Here is a 23,615-nt window from a genome sequence, read left to right on the forward strand (position 1 = left end):
CGCGCAGCCTCCATTGGGACGAACGGCGCTGCGCCTTCCGTCCCGCCGCCCCGGGAGCTGCGGGTGTTCGGTACCGCGTCCGTGCAGAGCAACTCCGCCCCGCGGACGTACAGACCGCTGAGACTGCCGGGGGTTTATTTAATTTTCTATTTTTCCGTCAATAATGTACCTCTTGATACAAGAAACACAAAACCCGCTTGTTTCAGGTTTTGAAAAGCGAGAGCTCCCGAGAAGAACTCTGTAACCGACTCTGTTTTCCAAATAAAGCTGACTCGTGGCATCTCTTTGCACGGAGACGTGGCTCTGCTGACTGGGGCGGCGGTTCGGTTCGCTGCGCGCCGGGCCGGGAAGGGCGGCGCTGTGCAAAATGGCGGCCGGGCTCCGGACTACAGCTCCCGGCATGCCGCGGGGAGGGGCGACTACGGCTCCCGGCACGCCTTGCGCGGAGGGGGCGTGGCCTCGGGCTCTGCCCTATAAATGGGCCGCGGCGGGCGGCCCTGTTTCTCTCGGCCGCTGCTGCCGCCATCTTGACGGCTGCTGGTGGCCGCCGCCATCCGCCTCCATCCGCCGTCAGCGCCGCCGCACCGGGACTAAGCGCGGCGCGAGCGCGCCGCCATGAGGGCCAAGGTGAGCGGCGGGGGAAGACGGACGGTGCCTCGAAACGATCCGCGTCCCCAGCGGCGGCCGGACCTGGAGAGGCCTACACGGGGCCGGGGCTGCGGGGAGCTCCGTGCGGGGCCGCGGGACGGGAGCCGGGGGTCCGGCGGCGCGTGGGGCGCTGCGAGGGCCGCGGGGCGGGGCGGGGGTTGGGCTGAGGGCCGCGGGGATGCTGCGCTCACGGGGCGGGCAGCGGGGGCTCCCGGTGGAAACGGGCTGCGACACCGGGCCGCCGCGGGCCGCGTCACTCACCCGCCGCTCTTCTCCCTCCGCAGTGGCGCAAGAAGCGAATGCGCAGGTACGTGCGAGCGCTGCCCCGGGGCCGCGGCTGCAGCCGGGAACGGCGGCCGCTGCAGGGCCGTCAGCGCGGCCCCGGGCTGTGACGCCGCTCTGTCCCTTAGGCTGAAGCGCAAGAGGAGGAAGATGCGACAGAGGTCCAAGTAGTGCTGGGAGCGGACCGGGCCGCGCGTGGAGGAGCGAGGAGCCGACCCAGCGCCGCGGGGCCGTGGCGGGGTCCCGTCCCACCGCACCGGGCCGGGCTGTGTAGCGCCGCCAATAAAGTTGGAGATGTGTTCGGACGCCTTTGGTGCTTTGCTCGGGGCTGCGGCCCAGCGCGGTGCCCACGGAGCGCCGGTTGGGAGGGAGCTGCAGCGGGCCGGGGGAGGGACGGCTCGGTTCGCGTCTCCGAGGTGCGGGGCGGCAGCCGCCGGGGCGGAGGGCTGTTCGTGCCGGTACCGGGGCGGCGGAGCGAACCCGTGAGGCCGAGGCCCTCGGCGGGTCGTGGCTACGGCGGCGCGCTCTTATGACATCACGAACCCGGAAGAAGCGCTCCGGCCGTGTGCGCGTGACGCGGGGAGGAAGCGTGCAGTTCCTTCCGGGGTGCCCCGGAAGCAGCATCGAGCACTTCCTGCCCGGCGCAGAGCGGCGGCCGGAAGGGACCGCTCATTGTTGGCACTGGAGAACTCGCGAGGAGGCCGCGAGCGGGTGAGTGCGGGGCTGCGGTGGGCACGAGGGGCTGCGGCGGGCCTGGCCGAGCTGCGCCGCGCCGGGCCGGGACCTCGGGATCGGTCGCATCCGCTCCGTCTCGCTCCAGGCTGGGCCCCGCCGCGGGCCACACCGCCGGGCCTCCCTCGGGCCTTCCCCGGGCCTGCGGACGGTTCCTATGGAGATCCCGCAGGGGCGGTGCTCTCCCTTCCCTCGCCCGCAGCGCTCGGGGCCCGGCCCGGCTCCCGCGGGGCTGACTCGGGCTCCGTGGGCCCCGCGCCTCCGAGCTCCCCCTGGGGGCCCGGGCCGCCCCTCGCCCGCGGCCGCGCTCCCCGCTGTCTCCGCGTGGTCCCGGGCCCGGCCCCTCACGCTCGCCGCTCTCCTTCCTTTCGCAGCGCCCCCGCGGCGGCAAAGATGCCCGACCGGGACGGCTACAGCAACAGCGGCGGCGATGAGGCGGGTGCCGACGCCGATGATATCTGCCGCGATTTCCTGCGCAACGTCTGCAAGCGGGGCAAGCGCTGCCGCTTCCGGCACCCCGACATCAGCGAGGTGACCAACCTGGGCGTGCGCAAGAACGAATTCATCTTCTGCCACGACTTCCAGAACAAGGAATGCGTGCGCCTCAACTGCCGCTTCATCCACGGCACCAAGGAGGATGAGGACTGCTACAAGAAGACGGGCGAGCTGCCCCCGCGCCTGCGGCAGAAGGTGGCGGCGGGACTCGGCCTCTCGCCCGCCGACCTGCCCAACAGCAAGGAGGAGGTGCCCATCTGCAGGGACTTCTTGAAGGGTGACTGTCAGCGGGGTGCCAAGTGTAAGTTCCAGCACCTGCAGCGGGACTATGAGTACGAGGCGCGGGGCATGGCCACCCGTGAGCCGGGCATGGTGGCCGCCGTGCGTCGCTACGACCCCTACGATGCCATTTACGACGGCGATCGCTACGACGACCACGAGCCCCTGCTGAAGCGGCGGCGGGTGGACGGGCTGTCCTTTGAGACCTACGAGTACAGCTTCGCCAACCCACGGACAGTGGAGTACCGGCTGCTGGAAGAGGAGAACATCATGCTGAGGAAGCGCGTGGAGGACCTCAAGAAGCAGGTGAACAACCTGATGGCGACCAACGAGGTGCTCTTGGAGCAGAACGCCCAGTTCCGCAACCAGGCCAAGGTGATGACGCTGAGCTCCACGGCCACGGCCACCGAGCAGACTCTGGCCCCCACCGTGGGCACCGTCACCAATTACAACCACAGCATCGCGCAGACCCACACCACGCTCAGCAGCCAGGCCTTGCAGCCCCGGCCCGTCTCCCAGCAGGATTTGGTAGCGCCTGCCGGCGCCCAGGCGGCTCCTCCGGCCAACGCCGCTCCCCCCATGAACCCCGAAATCACCCCTCTCTCGGCCGCCCTGGCACAGACCATTGCCCAGGGCATGGCTCCCCCGGTCTCCATGGCCCCGGTGGCCGTTTCGGTGGCTCCGGTGGCCGTGTCGATGGCGCAGCCGCTGGGAGGCATCACCATGAGCCACGCCACCACCCCGATGGTGACGTACCCCATTGCCTCGCAGAGCATGCGGATAACGGCCATGCCGCACTGACGGCCCCCCGCCCGTGCCCACATCTTCGCCTCCAACTTCGGGGGCTGAGCGATGCAGAACTGAGGAACCCTCAGGAACCCTCGGGACCTTCATATCCAGGCCGGGGATGGAGGAAGGAGCGTCTCCTCCTGACCTTGAGCCGTGTGGCGGTGGATTCAGGGATGAGGGATGAATGGCGTGGGGGTGCCCAGTGCCTCCACCCCCACTGTAGCCCCTGGAATGGGACATAGGGATAACCCTGGGACAGAAGGACAAGCTGCAGGGACCCTTTCTGGCTCTATCTTGGGGCTGTGCCCGGGGGCGGGGGGGAAGGGGGCAGCACCAGGACCCTCAGCGCAGCCCCCGCCCCCCTCCGGGCTTCCGTGTAACGTTTTCAGCCATTAAACGCAATGACTCCAGGCGGCGTCCCACCACGTGCCGGTGCCCGCAGCGTCCCGCGGGCTCAGCGGCGCCGGGTTGGTCCCGACGGAGCGGGGTGGGGCGGGAGGGGACGTGAGGACCCGGGGGGGGTGGAGACGTTGGGGGCGGAGGGGGGGGGGAAGCATCGGCCGCTCCTAAAAAGGCCAAGCCGCGTGGGCGCGGGGCCACGCCACTGGCCACGCCCCTTCTGTCCTCCAGCCAATGGGCGGCGAGGGGGGCGTGGCTTCGCGCGGCGCGGCTCCACCCGGGGCGTGGCCGGTCGGAGGGGGCGTGGCCGAGCGCTCGGTGTGGGCGTGGCCGGCGGCGCGGAGCGGAGCGGCGCCGTGATGGAGCGGCGCGGCGCGGGGGCGGCGGCGGCGGCGGCCGTGGGACGGCGGCTGCTTTGGGCGCTGCCCGCCTACGCCGCGGGGCTGCTGGGGCTGGGCGCGGGCGCGCTGCTGCTGGCGTTGGCGCTTTACGCGGGATGGAGGCGGCGGCGGCGCGCCCGGCAGCGCGCGTTCAGCCTGGCGGCGCGCCTGCATAGCGACGAGGAAGCGGCCGTGCGCGCCGCCGCCGCAGGGCTGGGAGCGGCGCGCGGGGAGCTGCCGGCGTGGGTAAGCGGCGCCCGGGGGGGGGATCGGCGCCCCCCGCCAGGGCTGCTCTCAGCTCGGGCTCCCGCCGCATTGCAGCGCCCCCCCAACCTCCCCCCCCCGCGCCGCTCCGCAATAAGGTTAACCCTCGGGGCCCCTCCTGTTGGAGCCCGGGGCTTCCGGCCGCGCCCTGAATCGCTGCGCCCGGGGGGGACGATTTCCTGCCTGGGCTCACCCTGCGTGGGGGGGGAGCGAGAGTGACAACCCGGTGCCCCCCCCCTCCCCGGCTCGGGCCCCTCGTGCAGCGCTGCCAGATGTTGGTCGCAGCTGCGCGGCTCCCCCGGCCTCGGGGGGGGGGAAGCTGAGGCTGCTCGGGGCTTCGGGGGTCGTGCGGCAGTGGGAGGGGCTCCAGGCGCCCACCCCGAGGCGTCGTGACCCCCCACCCCCCCCCCACCCCACAGGTGAACTTTCCAGATGTGGAGCGGGCAGAATGGCTGAACAAGGTGAGGAGTCCAACCGTTCATCCATCCATCAGTCTGTCCATCCATCCCCCTGCCAGCCCTCCCATCCTTCTGTCCATCCATCCATCTTTTCCAGTGTCTGTCCGTCTGTCGGTCCACCCATCAGTCCGTCCGCCCAGCTGTCTCCCCTCAGTCTGCTTGTCCATCTGTCCCCCTGCCCATTCTCTCTGTCCATCCATCCCCCTACCCATCCATCTATCCACCCAATTCCCTGCCCATTCTCCCCCCCATCCCTCTCTCTGTCCATCCCTCTGCCCTCTCACCCCTCCCTCTGTCCGTCTGTCCGTCCCGGTGCAGATCCTGGCACAGACGTGGCCGTTCTTTGGGCGGTACATGGAGAAGCTGTTGGTGGAGAGCATCGCGCCCTCCATCCGTGCCTCCAACACCCACCTGCAGACCTTCACCTTCACCAAGGTGGACATGGGCGAGAAGGTACACCCCCCTCCGCCGTGCCCCCCCCGGGAGGGCACCTCTCTGCATCCCGCTCTCAGTGCCCCCCCCCTCACTGCTGTCCCCACAGCCTCTCCGTGTGCTGGGGGTCCGGGCGCACCCCGGTACCCACAAGCAGCAGATCCTGCTGGACCTCAACATCAGGTGAGCAGCTGACCCCCCCCCCCACACGCACACATCCGGGGGGGTCCCACTATGGCCAGACCCCCCCCAGCAGCATCCCATCCCCCACAGCTACGTGGGTGATGTGCAGATCGACGTGGAGGTGAAGAAGTTCTTCTGCAAGGCGGGGGTGAAGGGCATACAGGTGAGGGGGGGCAGCTCTGGGGGCGCATTGTGAGGGGGGGGCAGCGCTGAGAGGTGCCCCCCCCCTCCAATCCCCTCCTCCCAGCTCCACGGGATGCTGCGGGTCATCCTGGAGCCGCTGCTGGGCGATGTGCCCATCGTGGGGGCCCTCACCATGTTCTTCATCCGCCGCCCAGTGAGTGCCCTCCTTGTGCCCCCCCACCCCAGTATGGTCCTCCCCACCTCTCTGACCACCCCCCCCCGTCTCTCTCACCCCCCCCCCACCCCCAGACTTTGGACATCAATTGGACAGGGATGACCAACCTGCTGGACATCCCAGGGCTCAGGTGAGCCCCAGAGCACGCGGGGTGCTCTCAGCCCCACAGGACCCCACACTGACACCCCCCCTTTGTGCCCCCCCCAGCTCCATGTCGGACACGATGATCATGGACACCATCTCCTCATACCTGGTGCTGCCCAACCGCCTCCTGGTGCCGCTGGTGCCCAACCTGCACGACGTCGCCCGGCTGCGCTGCCCCCTCCCCAGGGTACGGGGTGGGTGGGTGGGGGGGGGGTCTGGAGTGGCCAGAGTGGTGGGGGAGGGAGGCACAGAGCACAGATGAAAGGTGCACAGACCACAGCTGACCCCCCCTCTCCCCCCATCTGCAGGGTGTGGTGCGCGTGCATCTGTTCGGAGCTCGGGAGCTGCGCAGCAAGGATCGCTTCATGGGGGGGTTGGTGGAGGGGAAGTCGGACCCCTATGCGGTGCTGCGGGTGGGCACGCAGGTGGCGAGCAGCCGTGTGGTGCACAGCGAGCTCAGCCCCACCTGGGATGAGGTGTATGAGGTGGGCATCCCTGGAACCCCCCCACACCCCCCCCCAGGACCCCCCTCCTGGGGGCTGGGCACGTGGGGACCGCGCTGAACCCCTCCTGCAGTTCATCGTGCACGAGGTGCCAGGGCAGGAGATCGAGGTGGAGCTCTTTGATAAAGACCCCGACCAGGACGACCTGCTGGGCAGGTGGGGGTCACAGCTCCTGGGGGGTGGGGGGGGCATTGGGGTCACAGCTGCTGGGGGGCATCGAGGTCAGAGCCCCCCGGCTGGGAGCACTGGCATCACAGCCCTCATATGGGAACACTGGGGTCACGGTCCCAAGGGGGGCACTGGAGTTAGAGCCCCTATATGGGAACGTTGGGGTCACAGCCCCCGGGGGGGGGACATCGGGGTCAGAGCCCCCCTGCTGGGAGCATTCGCATCACAGCCCCCATATGGGAACGTTGGGGTCACAGCCCCAAGCTCACAACTGACACCCCCCCCCCCAGGATGAAGCTGGACTTTGGGGAGGTGCTGAAGGCACGGGTGCTGGAAGAGGTGAGGTGGGGGCTGGGGGGGGGGGGGGGTGAGGGGAAAAGGGGGGGCTGTGCTGACCCCACTGTCCCCATAGTGGTTCCCACTGCAGGATGGAGGCCGGGGGCGGCTGCACCTGCGCTTGGAGTGGCTGACATTGCTGCCTGATGCCTCCAAACTGGAGCAGGTGAGGGGCTGATGAGGAGGGGGGGGACGGGGGGGGGCTCCATCCCACTCAATTCCCCCCCCATCGCCTTCAGGTTCTGCAGAGGAACCGCACGATCCCATCCAACCCCGACCCACCGTCAGCCGCCATCCTGGTGGTTTACCTGGACCGTGCAGAGGAGCTGCCTGTGAGTGGGGGTCCTGGGAATGGGGGGGGGCACCTGCAGCCCCCCGACCCCCCCAGACTCCCCCCCCTCACTTTCTGCTCAGGTGAAGAAGCCCGGGAAGGAGCCCAACCCCGTGGTGCAGGTGTCTGTGCAGGATGTGACGCGAGAGAGCAAGGTGGGGGGGTGGGGGGGGCTCAGCGGTGCCTGGGGGGGCACAGGGGGGGCTGATCTCATCGCTCCCCCCCCACACACCCCATAGGTGGTGTACAACACACGGCACCCGGTGTGGGAGGACGCCTTCCGCTTCTTCCTGCACGACCCTGCGCACCAGGACCTGGACATCCAGGCAAGCCCCCCCCGCCCCCCCAGCCCCACACAAATGCCCCCCCATCTGCGCCCCTGCAACAAATCCCCCCCCATATCCCCTCCATGCTCCCGTACTCCATGTTTCCCCCCACAATTCCCCCATACCCCGCTGTGTTCCCACACCCCACATCCCCCATGAACCCCATACCCCCCCTTTTTTTTTCTCCCATAGTTCCCCCATGGCGCCCTGTGCCCCATAATCCCCCCTATTCCCCCTCACTCCTCCTACAGCCCCCATACCCCATATTTCTCCCTATTCCCAGCCAGATCCCCACAAGCCCCCATACCCCATTTCCCCCCCATACTCCCTCTTCTCCCCCATGACCCCCCCATGACCCCATGCCCCCAGGTGAAGGATGACCCCCGGCAGACCCCCCTGGGCTCTCTCTCCGTGCCCCTCTCCCGGTTGCTCTCTGCCCCAGAGCTGACCCTGGAGGAGCCCTTTGCACTGCAACACGCAGCACCCAACAGCCGCCTGCACCTCACCCTGGTGCTGCGAGTGAGTGTGGGGCTGGGGGGGCGTCGGGGGGGGGGGGGGCTTCAGGACCCCACAGTCGCCCGCACATCATCTTGATGCTGTGGGTGAGTGTGGGGCTGGGGAAGCACAGCCCACCCTGCTCTGACCCACCTCACGTGCAGGTGCTGTACTTCGATGGCCCTGAGGGTGGCCTCCCCCCACCGACCCCCCCTGGGCAGTTGGAGACCCCCCCCGGTACCAGCAGCGCACGCAGACCCAGCAAAGCCAGCCCAGACCCCCAGTTTGGGACTGAGGTGTGGGGAGAATGGGGGGCATTTATGGATCAGGATGGAGCTCAGTGGTGGGGGGTCCTGAGGGGGAGTCAGGATGCTGTTGGGGTCTGGGGGCCTTAGGATGGGGTCCTGGGGAGTGGGGTTGGGGGGTCCTGGGGGTGGGGTAAGGATGGATCTCTGGGGCTGGGGGCTCTGGGGGGGGAGGGTGTAAGGATGGAACTCAGGCTGGGGGTTCTGGGTTTTGGGAGGAGGTTCTCAGGTTTCTCCCCAGTCCTGACTGGGGGAGGAGGGGGCACTTGGAGGATCAAGGTGAAGCTCCGGGGGGGGAGAGGGGGGTCCTCGGGGGGGGGTAGGATGGAGTTGTGGCTGGGAACCCTGGGCTTTGGGGTGGGGTCCTGGCACCGCACTGGGGTGGGGATTGGGGTCAGAGATGGGGGGGGGGGGGGCACACAGCAGGACTTCTCCCCCCCCCCCCCCCAATTCCCCAGGCTGTGCTGCGCATCCACCTCCTGGAAGCGGAGGAGCTGATAGCCAAGGACAACTTCCTGGGGGGGCTGATGAGGGGCCGCTCCGACCCCTACGCTGCTGTCAGGGCGGGGGGGCGGCTGTTCCGCAGCCGAGTCGTCCGGGAGGAGCTGAACCCCCGCTGGAATGAGATCTATGAGGTACGGGGAGGGGGGGGCAGCACCACCCCCCCCACCCCCCCCCCCAGGTTGTGGGGTGGACCCCCGTGATGCCCCTGTTCCCCCCCAAGGTGGTGGTGGATGACATCCCTGGGCAGGACGTGGAGTTTGAGCTCTTTGATAAGGATGTGGACAAGGATGACTTCCTGGGCCGGTGGGTTTGGGGGGGGGGGGGGGGCTTTTTTTTAGCGGGGGGAGGCAGTGGGGAGACGATACCCCCAACCCACACCTCTGCCCCCTCCAGCTGCAAAGTGCCACTCAGGCGGGTGCTGAGCTGCGGATTCGTGGATGAGGTACGGGGGGGGCTGTGTGTTGGGGGGGGGTTTCACACCGGGGGGGTCTCATCCTCACCCCCCCATATCACCCCCCCAGTGGCTGCCCCTGGAGGAGGTGCGCTCCGGGCGCCTGCATGTGAGGTTGGAGAGGCTGCAGCCCCAGCCCAGCGCTGCGCTGCTGGAGCAGGTATGGGGGGGGGGGAGTAGTAGAGGGGGGGTCCTAGGCTGCCCCATCCCCATTGTCTCCATGTGCCCATCTCTGTCATCATCCCCATCACCATCATCCTCATCCCCGGGCCTCCCCATGTATCTTCCCCATATACCCCCCCATGTACCCCCTGTGCATCTCCCCATGTGTCCCCACCTACCCTTTCACCATCACCCCCCCAATCCTTTCCATCATTCCCCCCCCCCAATCATCATTCTCACCCCTTCCCTGTCCCTTTGGCCCCATCCCTGTGCCCCCCCCCCCTCGTGTCCATCCCCCCCCCCAGGTTCTGCACACCAACAGCCTCCTGCAGCCCTCCCGTGGGGAGGAACTCTCAGCTGCACTCCTCTCCATATTCCTGGACCGCGCCGCAGAGCTCCCGGTGAGCCCCCCCCGACCCCCCCGTGCCATGACCCCCCCTGACCCCCCCATACCCTGACCCCCCCATACCCTGACCCCCATGCTGTATCCCAGCTCCGGAAGGGCTCCAAGCCCCCCGCTGCCTTCGCCACCCTGTCCGTGCGTGACGTCTCCTTTAAGACCAAGGTGGGACAGTGGGATGAGGGGTGGGGTTTTTTTTTGGGGGGGGGCACACGGGATGGGGGGGGCTCACCGTGGCTTTGCTCCCAGACCTGCGCCCCAAGCACAGACCCGGTGTGGGATGAAGGCTTCTCCTTCCTCATCAAACGGCCGCATGGGGAGGCGCTGGAGCTGAAGGTCCTGGGGGGGGGGCTGCCCTATGGGGGGGTTCTCTATGGGGGGGCTGCTCAATAGGGGGCTGCCCGATGGGTAGTGGTCCCTGTGGGGTTTGCCTTATGGGGGGGGGGATTCCCTATGGGGTTTGATTGTAGGAGGAGGGCTGTCCTAGGGGGGAGTTTCGCTATGGGGGGCTGCTCTATGGGGGTGGGCTGCCTGATGGGGGGGGGGAGGGCTGCTCTATGGGGGGCTGCCCTATGATCGGGGGGGTTCCCTATTTCCTAGGGGGGTGGGCTGCCCTGTGGGGTTGGGCTGTCCGATACGGGGGCTGCCCTGTGATGGAGGGGGGGTTCCCATGGGGTACTGCCCTATGGGGGCCGTCCCACGCCTTGCTGCCCGTTGCCCCCCCAGGTGCAGGACGGGGGGGGGCAGGCACTGGGTGCACTCAGCCTCCCCCTGTCCCAGCTGCTGGCAGCCGAGGCGCTGACCCTGGACACGTGGCTGCCGCTGGCCGGGGGGGGGCAGGTGCTGCTACGGGCACAGATGGGGGTGAGTGCAGTTCTTTGGGGGGTGGGGGGAGTGGGATTGAAACCCCCCCCCCATCTCTGATCCATTTCCCCACTCCCCAGATCCTGGTGTCGCAGCACTCGGGGGTGGCACCCAGCAGTGACCCCATTTCGGGGGGGGACGCTGAGCCCCAGGAGGTGATGGCGGGGGGGGACAAGGAGGAGAATCAGGATGGGGGGGGGACGCTGCGGCAACGGCTGCCCCCAGCGCACAGGTAGGGCCTGGGGGGGGGGGTACAGGGCTGGGGATCTGGTGTGGGGCTGAGCGTCACTGCTGTCCCCCCCCCACAGCCGTACAGAGCTGGGGGGGCCCCGGCTGCAGCTGACGCTGTGGTACCACCGTGATGAGCGCAAACTGGTGGCCATCGTGCACGGCTGCAGGTGAGGGGGGGGCTCGGGGCGGGGGGGCAGGACCCCCGATTTGCCCCCAGCCCGTAACCCCCCCTGTTTTGTGTCTCCCTTCCACGACTCTCCCATTTTGTCTCTCTCCAATTTATCCCCCCCCCCTCCCCCCCACATTAATCCCCACTTCCCCCCACTTCAGGCAGCTGAAGCCCCCCCCCAAGGCCCCCCCCAAGGATCCCCCCGACCCTTACGTCTCACTGCTGCTGCTGCCCCCTGAGCGTGGCCGTGGCTCCAAGCGCAGAACTGCGGTGCAGAGGAAGACCCTGAACCCCGACTTCAATGAGCGGTACAGGAGGGGCTCTGCGGGGCCGGGGGGGGGGATTCTCATGCATTGTGCCCTATTGCTCCTTGTGTCCCCCCCCCAGGTTGGAGTGGGACGTGGCCCCTGAGGACGCCCCGCGGTGCGCGCTGGAGGCGCAGGTCAAAGCCCACGTGTCCTTCATGGGGGGGAAGGAGGTGCTGGGGAAGGTATGGGGGGGTCCTGTGGGGGGGGGGCAGGGGGGCAGGAGCCCCCCCAGAGACCCACACTGAGCTCTGTGCCCCCCCCCCAGCTGCACCTGGACCTGGCACAGGTGGACTTGGCCGAGGGAGGGACGCATTGGTGAGTGGGGTGGGGGGGACCTGGGGGGTTGTGCCCCCCCCCATCTCCCCTCCCCCATCTCCGTTTCTCCATTTATGCCCATCTTGCCCCCCCCCATTCAGGTATGAGCTGCAGGACGAGCGCAGCAGCCCCTGACCTGGAAGTGCCCCCCCATTCCCGCTGTGCCTGGGGGGGGGGGATTCCTCATCCTGCTCCTCCCCCCCCCCCCACCACCATCAACCAAAGATGTGCGGGGCCGTGCCCCCCCCGCCTGCAGACTGTTCTCTATCTCTGTGCCTTTCGCCATGGAGGAATCCCCTCTGTGTTTGGGGGAGGGGGTGGGGCTGGGTGGGCTGCACCACCCCCCCCCCAAGCTTTCCCACCCCTCCTCCCCCCCCCACAGGGGGACGCTTTGTCAGAGCCACCGCTGTGCCACCACCGCCGCACCACCGCTGTGCCCCCCCCACTGCCTTCGGGGGCTGCGTCACCCCCGACCCCCCCTCAAATAAAGGAGGGAGGTGACAGTGCTGTCCTCGTGTGTTCCGTGTGTGCGGGGGGGTGACACTGACATTGTCCCTTGGGTTCGTGCTGGGGGGGGGGGGAGCTGTCACCTCGATGCCCCCCATGTGGGTGTTCTGCACGGGGGTGTCCCCCACTGCGGTGTCCCCAGGACGTCCCCATTGTGTCCCAGTGGGAATGGCCCCCCCCCCCAACCCCGTGTCCCCATCTCAGTGCCCCCCCCCGTCCCCGCTGCGTCTCCATCTAAAGGCAAAAAATCCCGCCAGGAGGAAGGGTGTGGCTCGTGGCCACGCCCCCTTTTCCAGCGCCCCGCCCACTCTCAAGCCCCGCCCTCCGCTCCACTCTCGCCCCGCCCCCTTTCTGCATACCACGCCCCCTCATTACCGGCGCTGACGTCACGCGCTACAAAGCTCCGTCCCCGCGGCCGCGGCCCAGAGCGGAGCGGAACCGGATCGGTGCGGGGCGGTGCGGTGCAGCCATGGTGCGGCGCGGGGATGCGCGGGGTGGGGGCGGCGCCGGGAGCGGGATGCGATGGAGGAGGAAGTGGGGGGGGGAGGTGGGGTACCTGGGGGGGCGGGGGGTGCCGGGATGGGTGGGGCACCGCGTGCGGGGGGCTGCGGTGCGGTGCGGGGTCGGGGGGCTGAACGCGGTGCGGTGCCCGCTGACGGCCGCGCTCTCCCCGCAGTGCGATTTCTCGGAGGAACAAACGGCGGGTGAGTGAGTGACCCCCCCGCACCGGCACTTCCTGCTGGCGGAGGAGTTGGGGGGGGGGGGGTTGGAGGTGGGATGCGGGGCCGCTCCGGACGTGCGGGGCGGGGAGGGATGTGCGGGGCCGGGGGGGGGTCCCCGGGGGCGGCGGGGGATCGGGGCCTTTTTGCGCCATTTGCCCATATAAGGGCAGAGCGCGGGGACGGCCCGCATTCCTGCGGGGCGGGGCCGCACTGGTGGTGGTTGGGGAGGGGGGGGTGAGGGGGGGGAGGCGGCTCCGGTACCGCCCGCACGGGTGGGGCCCCCCCGCACCGCCCTTCCCCGCACCGCACCGCGTTGTGCCGCGAAACCGAAACCTCGGGGCGCGGGAAAATGAATCCCGAAGTGGGGCTGGGGGGGTCGGAGGGGGGGGTCGGGTTTCCACCGGTGCGAGGCCCGCAGGTGCTGCCCGGCCCCAAAGCAGCCGCGCCCCATAGCAGCCCGGCCATAAGGGCAGGTTATGGGTTTCCACCCCATCAGTGGGTGCTGAGTCCCGTATGCAGCGGTCCCACACGTACGGCGCCCTATAGGTGTGTGCTGTGGGCTCCCCCTGCTGTGGGCTCCCGGTTCTGGGTGCTGTTCGGTCCCGGCAGCTCTGCTCATTCCGGTCCTGGAGGTGCGGGCTGTGCTGGCAGCACACGGGGATCCCATAGGACGGGGGGGGGGGTGCTGTGGGTGGGTGCTGTGGGTGCCCCCCCCTCTGACCTTTCCCCCCCCAGAGTTCAAGGAAGCATTCCAGCTGTTCGACCGCACGGGCGATGGGAAAATCCTCTACAGCCAATGCGGGGATGTGATGCGGGCGCTGGGGCAGAACCCCACCAACGCAGAGGTGATGAAGGTGCTGGGCAACCCCAAGAGCGATGGTGAGTGCGTGCACCCCCCCCAGTGCATTAATTTCCCCCTGGACCCCCACCTTTACCCACCCGTCCCCCAACCTCGTCCCGCAGAGATGAACCTGAAGACGCTGAACTTCGAGCAGTTCCTGCCCATGATGCAAACCATCGCCAAGAACAAGGACCAGGGCTGCTTTGAGGACTACGTGGAGGGGCTGCGCGTCTTCGACAAGGAGGGCAACGGCACCGTCATGGGCGCGGAGATCCGCCACGTCCTCGTCACCCTGGGTGAGCAGCCCCCCCCCCCCCAACACCCCTCCTGGTCCCCTGGTGGGCGGTCAGCCCCCTCCCCAACTCTCTGGTGCCCTGAGTGAGCAGTCACCCCCCCCCCAGGTGAGCAGCTATTCCCCCAAAGCCCCCCTTGGTGCCCTGGGTGAGCATCTCCCCCCCCCAGTGCCCTGGGTGAGCAGCCACACACCCCCCTCGACTCCCCCCCGGAGCCTTGGGTGAGCAGCTTCCCCTCCACTGGCTGAGCTGGGTGAGCAGTCATCCCCCTCAACCCCCCCCAGAGGAGCAGCCACCCCCCAAAGCCCCCCCCCGGTGCCCTGGGTGAGCAGCCACCCCCCCGCCGTTGCAGTGGGTGAGCCGTATCAGCTTCCCACAGCGTTGCCCCTCTCTTCCCATTGTCCCACCCCCCCGCTGCCCTCTGTGAGTGGTGTTGCCCCCCCATGGTGTCACCCCACTCATTAACCCCCCCCCCCCATAGCCCCCCTGGTTGATTGGTGTCATCTCCCTCCCCGTTGCCCTGGGTGCGCAGTAAGCTCCTCCCTCCCATGACCCTAAAGCTGTCTGCTATCAGCTTCCCATGGTGTCCCTCCCCTGACCTGCAACCCCCCTGCCCCCCCCCGCAGGTGAGAAGATGACAGAGGAGGAGGTGGAGCAGTTGGTGGCGGGGCACGAGGACAGCAATGGCTGCATCAACTACGAAGGTGAGGGCTGTGCTGCCGGGGGGGGGGAGGGAGGTTATCCCTGGGTTTTGGGGGGGGTCCTGGTGTGGGGGGGTCCCAGGGGCTCAGCCCCACACCCACCCCCCCTTGACCACCATCTCCTTCCTTCCTGCCAGCGTTTGTGCGACACATCCTGTCGGGGTGACACCACAGGGGTACGCCTCTCCCATTACCCCCCCCATAAGCATTAATTACTTAATTACCATTTTTTCCTCCTTTTTTTTCCCGTTCATTTTAGCGGTGCTTTTTCTTTCTTTTTTTTTTTTTTTTTTTTAATTCTTTTTTAATTCTCTTTTTTTTTTTCCTTTTTCCCCTTTTACCAACAAAAACCAAAGCCCCGAAGCCGTCGCCTGTTTGCTCTGTGCCCCGGTGCCCCCCCAGCTCTGCCCCCCCTCCTCGCATGTCCCCCCCCCGCATGGAGCCGGTGCGGCCGCCGCTCTCTTCCTCCATTTCCTGGGTCTGCGCCTCTCCTCGGGATGGGCACAGGGGGGAGCAGACCCTCACCCCCCCCCATTTCTCCTTTCTCTCTGCAGAACTCGTCCGGATGGTGCTGAGCGGCTGAAGACCCCCCCCCCCCCCCATGATGGATTTGGTGCCTTTTGCCCATTCTGCTCCCCCCACCCGTTGCTGAGTCCCCCCCCCCCAACTCAGCCCCACGGCTCCATCACTGCTCTGTGCAGCAGCGCCCAATAAAGGCTGCAGAGCGATGCTGACTCTCTGTACCCCCCCCCACGTGTCCCCCCCCCCCCCATATACCCACACTTGGCTGTTTCTTCCCGCCCCGGGGACATGGAATTTTATTTTTGTTATTTAAAAAACAAAAAAAAAAAAACCAAAAAAAAACAAAATAAGGAGGGGAGGGGGAGCAGTGGGGGGGGGGGGGGGTGGAACACAACAAATGGAGCTGGGAAGGGGGGGGTAGGGGGGGGCGCACAGGTGCCGCAGGGCCCCCCCTCTCCCCCACACCCCCACCCCAAAGGAGACCAACGCTTAAATAACATCCAGACAGTCATAAAAAAATACTGAAGCTGGGGGGAAAGGAGTTCCTCGAGGGGGGGGGGGTCCTTCGGGGGCGGGGTCCTCAGCCGCGGTGGGTGGGGGGGCTCACTGTGTGGGGGGGACGGGGGTGGCCGTGCTGGGGCTGGGAGCGATGGGGTCCGTCTGCAGGGGGGGGCCTTGATCTGTATGAAGAGAAACAGAAAGAATTGTGGGGGGGGTCGCATCCCGATGCGGGCGGTGCGAGGTACTGCGTGCCCCTCTGCCCACGGAAGGGATGAGCGAGCCTCCCCCCGGCCCGGCACCCAAACCCAGCATCCATCCCGATGTGCGTGGGGGGGGGGTCCCCCCGCCTCGAACTCCATCCCCCCCCCGCCCCGATGTCTCACCTGCGAGCAGCCCAGGGGTGGGAAGGAGGCTCCCCTGCACGGCGGCCACGATGGCGGGGCTGTGCGCGGCGGGCGAGCCCCCCCCCAGCAACGGCAAGGCCAGGCCGGGTGGGTGAGGAGGGGGGGGGGGCAGCCCCCCGGGCGGCATGCTGCTGGCCAGGGCCCCATGCAGCGGGAGGGCGGGCGGGTTAGCGGGGAAAGTGGTGGCGATGGAGTCGGCGAGGGGGTTAGCCATGCTCAATGGGATGGCGGATGGAGGCGGAGCGAAGGGCAGCGCCGTGGGCGCATTACCGGGCACGGAGGGGTGGCCGCTGCCACCCAGGTTCCCCCCCAGGCTCTGAGACGGCGGCTGCTGCCCGGGGAACGGCACCGGGGCTGCGGGAGAGAGGATGTGTGATGGGGAGGGGGAGGTCAGCATCCAGCGCACAGCCTGAGCCCACCTGAGTGGAGCATCAGCACTGAGCTCCGTGCTGTGCCACCCCTCAAGCCCCCGCCATTCGAGGTGGCAGCATTAGCACCGAGCCCCCCATGCTGTGCCCCCCCCTCAAATGGATGGCAGCATCAGTACTGATCCTTGTGCTGCGCCCCCCCCTCCCCAAAATGGATGGGAGCATCAGCATTGAGCCCCATGCTGTGCTGCCTCCAATGCTGTGCCCCCCCCATGCTGTGCCCCCCCCTCAAATGGATGGCGACATCAATACTGAGCTCTGTGCTGTGCCCCCCCCATACAAAAAAACACATGGCAGCATCAGCATTGAGCCCCATGCTGTGCCCCCCACCCTTAAACCCCTCATATAGATGGCACCACAATGCTCAGCCCTATCCCGTGCCCCCCCCCGCGCCCTCCAACAGCCGGGACCACCACCCCCACTACACAACCCCCCCCTTCCCCCCCCCCAGCACCCACTGACCGTGCGGGATGGCCGGGCCGGGCTGCGCTGCTCCTGGCGGCGGGGGGGGCTGCGGGGGGGGAACCCCAGGCATCAGCTGCCCCCCCGGCTCAGCGGGGGCCACCATGGCTGGGGTGGGCGGCGCTGCCAGCGGGTGGGCGGCGGGGGCCAGGGGGGTTCCTGCGGTGGGCAGAGGCTGAGCGCCGGGGGGCAGCGGGGGGGGCTGCTGCTGCTGCTGCTGCTGCAGGTGCTGGAAGTGCTGCTGGCGGGCGCGCATCTCGGCGTATTTCAGCTGCTCCATATGGAAGGCCTGGCGGTCGGCCAGCAGCTGCTGCCGCTGGTATTCCAGCTGGGAGGGGGGAGCGGGGTCAGCGAGGTGTCACGGCGCGGGTCGGCCCCCCTTTACAGTCCCCAATTCCCCCCCCTCACCGCCTCCCGCTCGCGGTCCATGATGGTCTCCAGCTCCTCGAAGTGCCGCAGTTTGATCTCCAGTTTCTTCATCTGCGTCTCCACCAGCAGAGCCACCAGAGATTTGATCTTACGCTCCTCCACGGCCGCCAGGTGCTGCAGGGACGGGATGGGATGGGAGATCACGGCCTGCCCCCCCCGCCCTTCCCAGCCCCCCCCCCCCCCCGATCCTCACCTTGGCCTTCACAGCAGCGGCCGCCAGCGCAGCAGCAGCAGCAGTGGAGAGGTTCCCTTCGCCGATGTCGCGCTCCACTTTGGCTTTGCGCTCAGCTTCGGGCTCCGGTGGCTCCTTAGGAGTCTCCTCCTGCGTCTCCTTCGCCTCCTTCTCCTTCTCCAGCTCCCCTGGAGTGTGGGGCAGCTGGGCGGTCCATGGGGGGCAGCCATAGGGGCTGACCCCCCCCACGTCCCCATCCGGACCCCACTCACCCGTGCTGTCGCTGTCGCCCTTCTCCGCCTCCTTCTCACCCTCGGGCTCTTTGCTCTTCTCCTCCTCCTTCTTGGCCACGTCCCCCACTTTCTCCTTCACCTCCTCCTCAGCAGTGCTGTCACGCGGCTCCTGGGGGGGGGTCCAACGGTGGTTTGTCCCCACGTGAGGCCTCATCCTGACCCCCGACCCCCCACCCCCGCTACCTTCACCTCCTTTTTCTCCTCCACCGGCGCCGTCTCTGCGCGTGTTTCCTCCGCACCGCTCTCCTCTGGGGCAGACAGAAGCACGAGGTGACCCCCCCACCCCCTCCACATGCACCCAGCTCACCACAGACCCCCCCCCGCCCCCGGTACCGATCCGTTCTGGCTCCTCCGAGGCGGTGCCGGCGATGCCGCTGCTCTCCAGCCCGAACGCGGGGTCGGCTTTGCCCGTCACCTTGGCAGCCTCCTCCACCTTACGGACGTGAGCTTCCACCAACGCCGTGGGCACCTCCTCCTTCATCTTGGAGAACTCCTCTGCGTTTGGGGCAGCACCCTGTCAGCCACCCGGGGGGGGGACAAAGAGAGGCGGCCCCCCCCAGCCATCCCCTCTTGTCCCCAGCAGCCACAGTGCAGCTCCCCTCACCCCCATGGCCCTGAGCAGGCGATGCTGCCCGGCCCCTTCTACACCCATTGCCCCCCATGTTGTGCCCATCCACCCCCAGCCTGCAGTCCCCCCCCCCGACCCCCTTACCCAGCGCCGATTTAGCAGCAGCAGAGGCGACACGGGGGTCAACGACGGAGGCCAGGAAGGCGACGGTGCTCATGACAGGGTTACCAGACTGGCTGAAGGGGATGGGCTGATATGCCAGCGGCCCCAGCGACGCCTCTGAGTCCTCCAGGTAGGGGTCCTCGATGGGCAGGCGCAGGAAATGCAGGATGCACTCGTCCTGCGTGCGGCTGCCCACGTGCTCCGACACCTTGTTCCAGTCATCCTTGTACATCTCCAGAGCCTGGGGGTGGGCAGGTGGTGCTCAGTGGGGCTGGGTGGTCGTGGTCACCCCTGTCCCCAACCCGGGAGCTCGGATCCCCAGCTCACCTCCAGAAGCAGCAGCGTCTCCTGCTCCGTCCATTCCCTCGTTGCGCTGGCAGCAGCTTTGCTCTGCGGTGGGGAGAGCGGAGTGAGCGGCGTGGTGGGGCGGGGGGGCGCGGGGGGGCTGGCACCCACCTTGGAGGGGATGTTCTTCTTGGTGTACATGTCGGTGCGCAGCCCGAAGTTCTGCATGTCGGCCGGCTTCTCCTTGCTCTTGTCGGGGAAGTTCAGCATCTGCTGCGAGGCCGAGCTCTGCTGCTGGAAGGAGAGCAGACGCTGGGGACGCAGCCGATGGGGAAGGCGCAGCCCACGAGGACGCCGCATCCCCCCCCAGCCCCCCCCGCCCATCCGTCCGCTCCCAGAGACGCCGTCGTGCCCCCATCTCGTCACGGTGTCCCCCCCGCGTCCCTGCTCCCCAGGGCAGGGCGGCATGCGGGGCGCGAGGGGGAGGAGGGAAGGAGCCTTCCTCGGCCAGCGGCGGGGGCCGCGCCCCACGTAGCCGCCTACCAGCTCCGGCTTCCCTTTCACCGACTCGGTGACGAGGTCTTCGATCTCTTTGCTCTTGCGGCCGGTCTTGGCGTCGCCATCGCTCTGCCGGCCCTGAGGCACAGACAAGGCTGTGCTCAGCCCCCCCCCCCAGCACCCAGGGAAGGCGGACGGGACGCGGACGCGGCGGGACCCCCCCACATGCACCCACCTGCGGCGTCTTGGGCTGCAGAGGCACCAAACCGGAGGGCGTATCGGCCAGCACGTGGAAATGGGAGGTGGGCGGGGGGCCCATGGGGGTGGGCCGGCTCTCGGCATCCACCTGGTAGTTGATGAGGCCCCATTGCTCCAGGAAGGCGTGCACCCTGTGGGGAGGGGGGTCAGAGAGGGGGGTCTGCGCGGGGCCGCGCCGCCATGGGGCCGAACCCAAACCCACCTCATGATGGCGCAGACGTCGCCAGCCAGGTTGCGGCGGCAGGCGGTGGAGGTGAGGTACTCCTGGGGGTTCAGGCGGTACGTGTCGATCATGAAGTTGCGGTACGCCAGGTAGCTGAGGCAGAAAGGAGGCCGTCAGAGCGGCCACGGGGAGGCGAGGGGCAGCGGAAGGGATGGAGGGGGGTCAGCCTCACATCTCGGGGGTTTTGGATTTGTTCTTGCCGTTGAAGAACTCAGGCAGGGCTCGGCGCTCGATGGCGTGGACGCTGCGGGATAAAAGGCGGGGGGGTCTCACACTGCTGTGCTGGGGGGGCACCGCTGCAGCATTACGAGCTCTGTACCTGTTGTAGTCGAACCACGCGGCGTAGCTGGGGATGATGATGTGGTGGGTCTGCTCCGTCACGTTGTCCTCGTGCAGGTCGGGGTTCTTGGCCTGCTCCCCTTTGCTCCCAGTGCCATTCTCCTCCTCGTCCTGTGGGACAGCGGGGCTGTGAGCACTCCCCCACACCCTCAGTGAGCACCGTGGGATCACAGCATAGTTTGGGGCAAAAAAAGCCTTAAGGATCATCCAGATAATGAAGATCAGTTGTGAGATCAGGGCACTCACAGCCCCGTAAGACCTGGGCTGGAGCCCCCCCACAAAGTGCAAACAGAGACCTTTCCATCTCCAGAAAGAGACAAGGAAAGAACAGACAGGCATGCTGTGGTGGTTTCTAGGAGGGGAAAAAGATCATTGGAGGAATATGGGGACAGGAAGAAGAAATGACACACCGAGGGCCAGCACAGCTCTGCAGCCTCACCTTGCCAGCTGTCTCCATGCTCTCATCCTCCTGCTCATCTGGAAGAGAGCACAGAGGGGGCAGTTTGGGCACCGCTGGCTCAGCAGCACCAGGAACCGCCTGCAGCGCCCAGCCCAGAGCAGCTCGGCTCACCCAGGTCCGTCATGGTGCCTCCCTTAACGGGCGCAGACTCTGAGTCCTTCTTGGTGTTGACTGCAACAGAGGAAGACGACACTGAGCACTGCACTGAGGGGCTGGGGTGGCCCCATGGGGAGGCTGCCACCCCCACCTGTTTTGGGCAGGGTGACCTCCTCCACGTTGGGGACGGGTGAGGGTTCATCCATGTCCTTGGTCAGGTCCTCCTGCTCCTCCTCACGGTGCCCACGCTTGGATTTGTTGTAGGGGGTGGAGGGTCTGTAAAGAGCAGAGCTCCTGCTGTCAGCACTGCTGGGCTCCCACAGCCCTGGGCAGCCCCGACCCTGCTGCCCTCCTGTGGCCCCCATCCCACTCACCCCTTCTTTGCGTTTTTCTTCTTGGCTTCTGGAGTGGGTGAAGGTGAGGGTGAGCGCTTTCTCTTCTTGTAGTTGCCTCCCTTCTTGTCCCGCCGGTCCGAGTCAGGGCTGTTCACCTATAGGGGGCCCGGGAGCAGCGTCATGAGCCACAGGTTCCAGACCAGAACCTGCCCTGGGACAGAGACCCCTCCTGGGGAAACTGTTCCCTGACCTCATCTGTCAGGGTCTTTGCTGAGATCTTCTTCCTGCGGGCAACGGGGCTCTTCTCATCAGACACCTCGTAGTCCTCCTCGTTCATCCACTCGTTGAAGGTGTCCGTGTCCAGGATCCACTTGGCGTGGACCTGCATGCAAGGGAGCAAGCAAGTCAGGGACACCGACGGTGGGCAGGGGAGGGGGCTGAGGGTCCTCATCACCTTCCGGGGCTTCTCTGGCGTCGGGGCGTCCTCCACAGAGGCCTCAATCTCACTGGCTGGGATCCAGGTGTCGTAGCTGTAATAACAGAGGCAGTGGGTGAGCAGATGCCCCAGCTCCAGCCATGTGCCTTCACCTCAAAATAGTGGCAGCCCCCAAGACCCCTCACCTGTCGGGGTAGTAACCCCAGTGCAGCAGGACCTGCTTGTCTCGCTTCATGACCGGCCGGACCCACTCCTCTATGAGGGACACAAAGAGGGGACAGTGCTGCACCTGCCCCACTGATGGAGCAGCCCTATGCACAGCCCTGGCTCCCAGCAACATCCCCCCCCTCCTCCCTCCTAGGGTGATTCTCCTTAAGCTCTGAGCGGAGGAGCTCAGATTGCACCTCCTGCATTGCACCCACCTTCCTCCAAGTTCCCAGGGACGGGGCAGACAACGTGGGACGCGTTGCTCTTGTCCTCAGTCACTGTGCCCTGGGAAAAGAGGAGGGAGCACAGGGCTGAGCACCAGGAGGAAGCACTGAATGGGGCCCAGCGTCCCCAGCACCAACACAGAAACCCACCTGGTGCCTCTTGATGATGTCCTTCAGTTTGCTCAGCAGCTTGGGCTCAATCTCCTGGTGCAGGAAGATGTTGGGCCGGGACAGGCAGTTGTTCTGGGGAAGGAAAGCAAAGCGTTAAACAGAGCGGGGAGCAAACAGAGGGCGTGGGGACGAGGAAAGGGGAGCAGCTCTCACCTGCACCAGGGATTTCTCGATGGTCATAAACATCTCCACGTTGCGGTCCATCCGCGAGGGATTCTGGAAATCGAAACGCCGCCTTATTGGAAGAAAAGAGCGACTCTCATGAAAGCCACAGCTCCGGTCTCCTCATCAGTCAGCCCCATTCTGCCCGGGGGGGGGAGGGAGAACGGGACACCCCAGCAGGGCTGCGTGCATGAGATGGGCACCCAACGCACAGCCCAACCCAGGGCCACGACCACCCCCAGTGCCCAAACAGCAGATAAATCTCTGCCCCCCATCCCACCCCCCCCATCCCATCGCACCCCATCCCACCCCACGGTGCCGCTCACCATCCTTGGTCGCTCTTGAACTTATAAGCAGCCGCCAGGATGTGGCACAGGGCTCCCCCCGCCTTGAAATCCAGGAAGCATTTGATCTGCAAAGGCAGGGCAGGGCTCGGGGGCTGCCGCGCGCCGCCGGGACGCGACCCCTCCGCCGCCGCCCCGCCGCCCCAGGGCGCCGCTCCCAGCCGGGGCGGTGGGCGCTGCGGTGCCGGGACGCCCCCGGAGCCCGGGGGGTTCGCGCGTCCCCGGGGGGCGCCGTCCGCGGGTTGGGGGGCGCCGGGCGCTGCGGGGCGGTGCGGGGCTGCGCGGAGCCGGGGGTCGCGGCGCTCTTTGTCCGCCCGCACGCTCACGCACCGGCAGTTTGGTGAGCGGCGCGTTGCTGACGTGCTTCCCGAACACCTCCTCCTGGAACTGCAGCAGCTGCACCACCAGGCTCGACAGCGACTTGTTGGTGGGGGGCTCGGCCTGGATATACTGCGGGAGGGGGCTCAGCCGCGGGCCCGCTCCGTGCGGGGCGGGGCCGCGGGGCCGGGCGGGGCCGCGCGTTCCGTACCTTCTTGTAGTTCTTGCCGAGCCAAAGGCGGACGTTGTCGAACTGGCTGACGGTGTCCGAGGCCTCGTAGTACTTGACGTTGGGGCCGCCGTCCTTCTTCCGCACCGCCATCTTCCAGCGGGCCGGGCCGCTCCCCGCCGCGCCGCGCCGCAGCGCCCCCTGGCGGCACAACGGGGAACGGGCGCGACGGCGCCCCCTGGCGGCACAACGGGGAGAAGCGTGACAGCGTCCCCTGGCGGCAGAAGGGGAATGGAGGTGACGGCGCCCCCCGGCGGCGGCACAGAGCCGGTGCCCACAGCGCCCCCTGGCGGCGGCACAGGGCTGAGTGTGAC

At 67.6% G+C, this 23,615-nt stretch overlaps 4 protein-coding genes across 10 annotated transcripts; 3 read left to right on the forward strand and 1 right to left on the reverse strand.

The window, feature by feature from the left end:
- The first annotated feature begins 466 nt into the window (after positions 1-466).
- Positions 467-3,701, forward strand: ZC3H10 (zinc finger CCCH-type containing 10). The gene is made up of 4 exons (XM_031609329.2): positions 467-627; positions 933-955; positions 1,059-1,641; positions 2,037-3,701. Exons 3-4 carry the CDS (start codon positions 1,460-1,462, stop codon positions 3,235-3,237), a joined length of 1,383 nt encoding a protein of 460 aa, XP_031465189.2. The 5' UTR covers positions 467-627; positions 933-955; positions 1,059-1,459; the 3' UTR covers positions 3,238-3,701.
- Positions 3,702-3,968: 267 nt separating this feature from the next.
- ESYT1 (extended synaptotagmin 1) lies at positions 3,969-11,925 on the forward strand. 2 transcript variants are annotated; one of them, XM_090128284.1, is made up of 31 exons: positions 3,969-4,250; positions 4,688-4,729; positions 5,045-5,179; positions 5,268-5,341; positions 5,432-5,504; positions 5,589-5,678; positions 5,774-5,829; positions 5,907-6,030; positions 6,152-6,328; positions 6,420-6,502; positions 6,805-6,853; positions 6,927-7,016; positions 7,090-7,182; positions 7,265-7,336; positions 7,421-7,507; positions 7,877-8,026; positions 8,167-8,298; positions 8,766-8,942; positions 9,032-9,114; positions 9,205-9,253; positions 9,333-9,422; positions 9,730-9,825; positions 9,918-9,989; positions 10,074-10,160; positions 10,551-10,688; positions 10,769-10,920; positions 10,997-11,086; positions 11,250-11,396; positions 11,476-11,578; positions 11,662-11,711; positions 11,813-11,925. In XM_090128284.1, exons 1-31 carry the CDS (start codon positions 3,984-3,986, stop codon positions 11,844-11,846), a joined length of 3,162 nt encoding a protein of 1,053 aa, XP_089984410.1. In that variant the 5' UTR covers positions 3,969-3,983; the 3' UTR covers positions 11,847-11,925. The 2 variants fall into 2 exon arrangements, with proteins under 2 accessions (XP_089984410.1, XP_089984411.1); XM_090128285.1 differs by having other exon boundaries at positions 4,129-4,250; positions 5,415-5,504.
- Positions 11,926-12,547: 622 nt separating this feature from the next.
- MYL6 (myosin light chain 6) lies at positions 12,548-15,503 on the forward strand. The gene is made up of 6 exons (XM_090128286.1): positions 12,548-12,690; positions 12,895-12,922; positions 13,676-13,819; positions 13,904-14,077; positions 14,701-14,778; positions 15,330-15,503. Exons 1-6 carry the CDS (start codon positions 12,688-12,690, stop codon positions 15,356-15,358), a joined length of 456 nt encoding a protein of 151 aa, XP_089984412.1. The 5' UTR covers positions 12,548-12,687; the 3' UTR covers positions 15,359-15,503.
- Positions 15,504-15,718: 215 nt separating this feature from the next.
- SMARCC2 (SWI/SNF related BAF chromatin remodeling complex subunit C2) lies at positions 15,719-23,438 on the reverse strand. 6 transcript variants are annotated; one of them, XM_031610012.2, is made up of 29 exons: positions 23,284-23,438; positions 23,085-23,204; positions 22,737-22,822; positions 22,402-22,483; positions 22,228-22,320; positions 22,069-22,138; positions 21,832-21,901; positions 21,665-21,740; positions 21,461-21,592; positions 21,250-21,365; positions 21,027-21,151; positions 20,891-20,950; positions 20,759-20,796; positions 20,300-20,430; positions 20,153-20,224; positions 19,960-20,073; positions 19,735-19,888; positions 19,545-19,637; positions 19,173-19,292; positions 19,044-19,106; positions 18,699-18,957; positions 18,320-18,481; positions 18,170-18,234; positions 17,966-18,095; positions 17,715-17,881; positions 17,501-17,635; positions 17,093-17,420; positions 16,182-16,556; positions 15,719-15,977 (listed from the first exon to the last, which is right to left on the reverse strand). In XM_031610012.2, exons 1-29 carry the CDS (start codon positions 23,392-23,394, stop codon positions 15,901-15,903), a joined length of 3,624 nt encoding a protein of 1,207 aa, XP_031465872.1. In that variant the 5' UTR covers positions 23,395-23,438; the 3' UTR covers positions 15,719-15,900. The 6 variants fall into 6 exon arrangements, with proteins under 6 accessions (XP_031465872.1, XP_031465871.1, XP_089984407.1 ...); XM_031610011.2 differs by having other exon boundaries at positions 19,173-19,295; XM_090128281.1 differs by having other exon boundaries at positions 15,720-15,977; positions 18,176-18,234; positions 19,173-19,295.
- Positions 23,439-23,615: the final 177 nt, after the last annotated feature.

This window comes from Phasianus colchicus, chromosome 33, assembly GCF_987193195.1.
Source record: "Phasianus colchicus chromosome 33, bPhaCol1.hap1.1, whole genome shotgun sequence".
Taxonomy (NCBI): domain Eukaryota; kingdom Metazoa; phylum Chordata; class Aves; order Galliformes; family Phasianidae; genus Phasianus; species Phasianus colchicus.